General features: G+C 55.3%; 2 protein-coding genes across 2 annotated transcripts; both read right to left on the bottom strand.

Moving 5' to 3' along the window:
• Nucleotides 1–789: 789 nt before the first annotated feature.
• Nucleotides 790–2,365, bottom strand: Triagg1_1854 (uncharacterized protein; the record flags this gene model as incomplete). The annotated part of the gene is made up of 3 exons (XM_062895970.1): nucleotides 790–1,952; nucleotides 2,030–2,099; nucleotides 2,237–2,365. The coding sequence occupies 3 exons, from the start codon at nucleotides 2,363–2,365 to the stop codon at nucleotides 790–792; spliced, it is 1,362 nt and encodes a 453-aa protein (XP_062759393.1).
• A 1,623-nt stretch (nucleotides 2,366–3,988) lies between these two features.
• On the bottom strand, nucleotides 3,989–4,863 carry Triagg1_1853 (uncharacterized protein; the record flags this gene model as incomplete). Its single annotated transcript, XM_062895969.1, has 3 exons — nucleotides 3,989–4,089; nucleotides 4,169–4,507; nucleotides 4,638–4,863. The coding sequence occupies 3 exons, from the start codon at nucleotides 4,861–4,863 to the stop codon at nucleotides 3,989–3,991; spliced, it is 666 nt and encodes a 221-aa protein (XP_062759392.1).
• Between the last annotated feature and the right edge of the window lie 1,735 nt (nucleotides 4,864–6,598).

Below are 6,598 nucleotides of genomic sequence, written 5' to 3'. Positions count from 1 at the left end.
GTCTATATATACACAACCATGCCCAGCTTTTAACCCCCCCCCCCCCCCCCCCCCCCCTTTCCTTGCTTCTATTTCATTCTCCGCCACTCCATGATTCGCAAGACTTATTATATAGACGGCGCAAATAGAGTAAAAAAGAAAAGCACACCTGGACCAGACCCAATGCTGCCCTTCGTGACCATCCTGCGCCTTGCTGCGCTGCACATCGAAAGTGGTGTAGTATGGTGTCGTAATGGAATGTCAGACATAAGAAAAAGAAAAAAAAGGAAATAATAATATGGAAAAAAGAAAAAAGAAGAAAAGAAAAAAAAGAAAAAGGTCCAACCAAAAAATCAAGACCAGTATCCGTCTGTCGTTTTTTTCTTCCCTCGCAACTCCTCCTCGGTTGGTCGTAACGGACACGCGCTCCCATCAATGCCGCGGTTCTTCTATTGAGTGGCAGGTGGTATGACATGGATGTGGTGAAAGTATGGAGTTGATCGATTCGCTATTCTGTTTCCAAGCCGGGGGTGTTTTTCGCCTTGAACGGTCCATCGCCTTCCTCTAGCCCGGGCCCTGCAGGTCTCTTTCTGCCATCTAGTATTTGGCTTGAGCCGCAGTCGCCCGGATCCAGAGAGCAAAATGTCCGTCTCACCGGCAGGTTGGTTTATTTTTCTGTTTGCTTCAAGGAATCAATCTCCAGTAGAATTAAGAGGGGCGTCGACATAATTTGTCGGGGTACAATGTCGCCAGCCATGCATGGTACTAAATAAATCCCGAAAAACTCGCAAAAAAAACCCAACGCCTGCTTTAGCCACAGCAAATGGTCTTCATGAACTTCTGGAATCCGCTGGGCTGCTGGGCCTCGGCAGGTCGCGCACTAGGCTGGCCCGCTGCCGTCATGGGGCCCTGCTGGCTCGTTACCGGCTGGGGGAGGTTCTGGGTGCTGTTCTGGAACTGGGCCTGAGTTGAGCCAGTGGGGGTACCCATTTCGCGAAGACCTGTTCCACTCATCCGCTGGGCTGGCAGTGCGCCGGGGGCGTTTGGTCGATCTCTCTTGCTCCCCATCTGCTTGATCGGCGAAGGAGGAGGGGGCTGCGCGGCGTTTAAACGGCCGACAGTGAGATTCTGAGCCTGCTGTTGAGAGCTGGTATTCCCAGGACGATGACCACTGTGCAGCTCCATTTGAGAAGGACCGGGGCGCGCGTTTGGGTTGTGCAAGTATGCGGCGCCATGATTCTTCATCGAGTCCCACCCCTTTCCCGAATCCTTGCTGATCTTCATCCAGTCGTACTCGCCATCCTCGACGTCGCCAGCGTTCTTCAAGGCCTGGGTGAAGAGCTCTCGAAGGTAATCGTAGTCGGGGGTGTCCTCGAAACCGAGGTTTCGGACATATGTCAGGTACTTGTTGAACTCCTCGGGGAAGCCCTCACAGAGATCCTTAATGGCGGTGGTCTGCTTCTTCTCGCCAATCTTTTCGTATTTTTGCTTGTTAGTAGCAGCTTTGAGGCCCTGCCAGGGGAGGCCGCCACGCAGGAAGTACATGAAAACGTGGCCAAGAGCCTCCAAGTCATCTCGTCGAGACTGTTCGCGGCCAAGATGCGTGTTGATACTCATGTAACGGGCAGTGCCGGACAGCGACTTCCTCTCACGGTAGGGGATGTGCTGCTTGGTCTTGGGGTCTCGGTATTGCTTGGCCATACCGAAGTCGACCACGTGAATGACATTGGATGCCTTGGTTCCTGGTCGTCCGATCAAAAAGTTGTCGGGCTTGATATCACGGTAAATGAGGTTCTTTTCGTGTATCGTCTGGACTCGGGAAAGCATCTGCTTGGCGACCATGACGACGGTCTTGATGGTGAACCGACGTCCGCAGTGGTCGAAAAGGTCTTCGAGCGAAGGCCCAAGCAGGTCGATGACAAGGATGTTGTGCAGACCCTCCTGTCCGAAGTAGTAGACATTGGGAATGCCGGCTAGAAAAAGCGCGCCGCGTCAGCATCAACCGTCTGCATCGTTGGGGTTTGGTGAAAAATGAATAGGTGTGGCTTACGGCAACCAACGAGAATCTTATACGTGCGGTACTCATCCCGAAGCTGTGGTGCATCACTCTTCCGAGGTTCCTGCGAGGCGGCAACGTCAGTATTAGTAAAGGGGGGGGGACGTGAGGGTCGACACGACAAGGCGAACAAGACGCGAACGACTGGTCTTTGGCGTGCGGACGTCGCTATACGCGGACACGGAGGCTTTGGCTACTCACAAATTTGATGGCCACCTGCTGGTTGTTCAACAGATTGGTTCCCTCAAAGATGACTCCAAAGGAACCCTCTCCAATTTTCTTGCCGACCCGGTAGTGGACGCCGACGACGTTTGAGGACGAGGAAGCCATGGCTGCGGTGTTGGAAGAGCGACGTCGAGATGTCGAAAGAGGCTCGAAACGATGGAGGATAGAGGGCGAAAGAAGGATCGTCGACTATTCCGGTCGGACGAACGGTCGGGGCGGCGAGCAGACGAGGCTCGGGAGCAACGAAGCAGCCCCTGGACAGGGGGGAGATCCAGAGGATCAGAGGGCCGGAGTCTGTGAGAAGGGCCAAAAGGATACAAGCAGTCAGCGACGATGTGAACTAAGCATTCCGGCGTGATGCTGGTTTGGAGGCGATGGCGACGGCGATGGTGATGGCGGTGGTGATGATGGCAACGCAGCGGGCTGGAGAGGATTGAACGACAGAGTGCAGAAAAGGACGAAGGAGCGAGTGGACAATTGCTGGGGTGCTCATTTTGGGGCGAGGCAAAGTCTGCTGAGGCGGGCAGGGGTTGGGCAGGGGCTGCGCTGGGGGTCCGGGCGGTCAAGCCAACCTGGGGGTTGTCCCGTGTGGCCTAGAGGGCCTGCGACGAGCGCTGAGTGGCGGGCGGTCCACTAGCCCGGCCGAGGCGCTAGCGGTGCATCCAGTGCCTGTGCTGGGCTCCATTGCACAAAAAAACGGAAGCCCGTTCAGGTTCAGGCTAGGTACTGTCCACTGCGGCAGCCAGAGCCAGCGCCTACAGTACCTGTACCTGTACTCTGATGAGCACGAGAACAGCCAGACACACAGCGGCGACACCGCGCCACCAGCCCACAACTCGCCGGCAGCCGCGCTTCTTGGGCCGCGAGGTTATGTTCAGGTTGACCTGACCCTTTCGGATCCAGGCACTCTGCGGTTAGCATCTGCAGTAGCAGCAAAGTCGGACTCACCCGGGCTGGTAGCTTGTCGCCACTTGTCGCTCAAAGTTTTGTTTCAATTCAATTCGATTCGATTGGATTCAACGGGATGGCGAGACTTGGGAGAAAGATTGGATGAAGAGTGAAGAATGATGATTCTCAGACCACAAGGTACTCGTCCACGGAGGAAAGGAGGAGGAAAGAGGAAGCCGGGAAAGGGAGAATGCGAAATGGGACGCTGCAAGGTTCGCCAGTGCATCCTCGCCCAGGGTCGCGCGATTTCTGTACCCGGGACCGCCAGGGTACTCGCGTCCCAAGTATCTTTCAGCCCTGCCTGCCGCCCAAAGATACCTCCCTTGGTGTTTCGACGCGTACCGGGAACGCGAGCTAGGCGATGGGTTGGAGCGCAGGGCTCTGCAATAAATGGAGGTACCTGGACGGATTCGGCCGGGCAGAAGTTCTACCACAATGCAAACGAAGCTATGGAGCAAGCTTGGTATCACCTTGGCTCCCACGCGACTCGGGGGCCTGGCTTCTGCTGAACAGGCCCAAGTGCTGGTGCTACGGGCAATGTTGTACTATGTAAAAGCAACTGGAGATGAGCGGCTTTCTCAAATCCATTGAAGGACAATCTGGACTGGCCTGGCCTGGCCTGGCCTGGCAACCTGGGTTGAAACCTAATGCTACCTAGCACGGAGAGCTAATAGAACCTACGGTCGGGTAATACCTCCATGCCAGAGTGAGGTGGTGCCGTACCTTGGAGTACCTTGGAGTACCTTGGAGCAGTGCTCGCCCCATTGAACCTGGAGAACCTTACGGCAGCTCGTGCTTGGGCATGAGCATGGACGGAATGAGTGCGAGCGAATCCGTCAATGCATGCAGCCGGTTTGTTTTCTCGCGGCGCTGGGAAACGACTTTGATGGGAGCAGCAAGATGGAACGTTAAACCATTGATCAATCTCTACATCACACGGATGCGGTAAGCCCTACCTACGCCAGCAGGTACAGGTACGGCATCGTGCAACAGAATCGGCATCGTCATCCACAGAGGCCATTTCGCTTCCCAAGAGCTCAATGCGCGTCAAAGTCAATATTACCGCTAATAAGAAACACCAGCCAACCCAGCCCGGCCCTCCACGGGCACCGCCGATGGTGTTCCGAGTCGTTGCGCGCTTGGCATCGACCAGCCGGGTGCAGCCTGGCGTGTTGGCATGGGCGGGATCGAGAAGGGCTGTCGCTTGACCCTCGCATTCCCGCAAGCTCCAATCAGTGCCTGCTACGTGCATCCAGCTTTCCAGCACCAGCATCCAGAGCGTGGGATTTCCGATGTCGTCTGTCCACATCCATCCACGACGGCCTCAGATGCGAAGAGCCGACCTTGGACCGCCGGTGACATGCCGCGATGCTGCTGGTACGAGTACGGCCAATGTTCCTACCGCGCCGTCGTGTGGATCGCCTCGTACCAAGTGCATATTGACGCTTGTACCTTGGGATGACTGCTCCGTAGGTACTACGCTCAAAGATGGCCAAGCTCGCAAGCACAATCGTCTCCGATCCCAGAAACAGCGTCCCAGTTCCGTTAGCCGCGCTGGGGAGCGAGCAGACGAGCTGCCCCATCGTCTCCACGGCAATGATAGCAATGCGTTTCGCTATACGGAGCTCTTCATAACCGCCCCCTGGTGAACTCATGGTACCGTGGCTTGTTGCCCGAGGTTTTGCTCATCGCTAACGACGGTCCCTTTGCTCTGCGACCCCCCTTACCAGCAAATTTGTTTGCTAATTATCCTCACCTTGGATCCCCCGGCCAGGAAAATGTTTGGGAGGCCAGTACGGATACGGAATGCTGTCACCTACAGTGGAAAATGCCGTGGTAAAGCGGGAATGGCGACGGCAGGTACCTTGCCTTGCTTGCCTTCAAGTTCCTTCAAGTTACTAGCACGAGCACGAGCATACCGTCTTCCAGATACCTAATATTACAGATCCATTCTGCGTTATTAACTGGCATTGGCATTTGGGGGCGAGGCATGGCCGGTTTCGTCTGTGTTCGATGTTGGGTCGAGCACGGAGTAAAAAGCAATTACAGCTGCTCCATCGTCAATCAATCGTTTGCGTCTCTACTGCTGCCATTGTCGCAAGATGGCTGCTACTACAGCATTTCCCCCTTTCCTAGTGTACGATACGAGTACAGCTGGACTTGTCAGAAGCCCATGCACGTACTTGTACCTACTCAGATACTCCGTACTTGTGCAGCTTGCCGTTGCATTGATCGAATCCTCATCCCCGCCGTCAGCTACGAGGCACTCAATGAGTGGCTGGCCGTGGCCAATAGTGCGCTGCATCTACTTTCTCCTCTGCACCGCTAGCCTCGTCACACGCAGCGGCACATGTGAGTGACGCTCAGGTGCTTGCTGCCCTTGCAGGAGAGTTGAGGATATCTGCTGGGTCAAGTCACACCGTCGTGGGGCCCTTGAATGCATGCAGACGTGCCAAACACGGCCGACGACACCGTACCACGTACTACTGCTCGCACCTGTCTCTAGCCGACGATCAACAGGATTCGTTGACGGGCTTATCCTCCCTTTTTCTCCCTTTGTCGCCTCTATGGCAAGGTCTCAGTTGCGGGAAAATGGGCGGGCGTCACTACCTGTTAGACACACGGGTAGCCGAGTTTGAAGCTTGAAAAATGCGGCACCCAATTGCCGGGCAACGCGCGGATCCCCTCGAATTCCTCTCTGTATCAACTTTGCACTCGGCATGAAATGTTTGTAGTTGGGGTTATGAGCCGCCCCGACAGCTTCCAGTATGCTGCAAAGGCGTCACTCCGCAAAGGGCGTTGCCAAGTAACCGCAGCATTGAAGACAAAACACAGCACGGCGATGCGCAGTTGAAGTTCTGGTCCAACAAGCTGCGGGAATGGATACAGTATATATTGCTGCTTACTCCATACTACAACCACGGAACCGAGAACCGAATCAGCAGCGTCTTTTTTTCTTTCGGGGTAATCCTGGGGACTAGCTCTCCGTTCAAATTGGGGGGGGGGGGGGGGGGGGCTTCGGGGCACGGCGCCTTTTGCTATCCCATCTCTGCGCGATAGATCGGCCTTGATTCCCCGAAGCTTTCAAGGCTTGTCTGTCCAGCTACGGGCCGTTGAAATCGTTCGGCGTGTGACTCAAACGGCGTTTATCGGTAGAATGAACTGCCGCGATACGGACGGTCGATGAGGAGTTTTGAGATTAACCAAGCCCGAAAAAATCACCGGCGCTTTGGTTCAAGATGGCCTATCGGCGATGGGAGACGGCGACGTGTGGCTTTCGTGGAGTTTGTCTGCCTACCCTGCAACTGGGCGATGAGATGTACATTTGCACGCAATTCTTGTTGATTTACGCAACTGGGCGTCACTGTAACGAAGTCTGGCGTTTGCATC

This window comes from Trichoderma aggressivum, assembly GCF_033847375.1.
Source record: "Trichoderma aggressivum f. europaeum strain CBS 100526 chromosome Unknown scaffold_004, whole genome shotgun sequence".
NCBI classification, from domain to species: domain Eukaryota; kingdom Fungi; phylum Ascomycota; class Sordariomycetes; order Hypocreales; family Hypocreaceae; genus Trichoderma; species Trichoderma aggressivum.
This window is presented reverse-complemented; position numbering and strand designations above follow the sequence as displayed.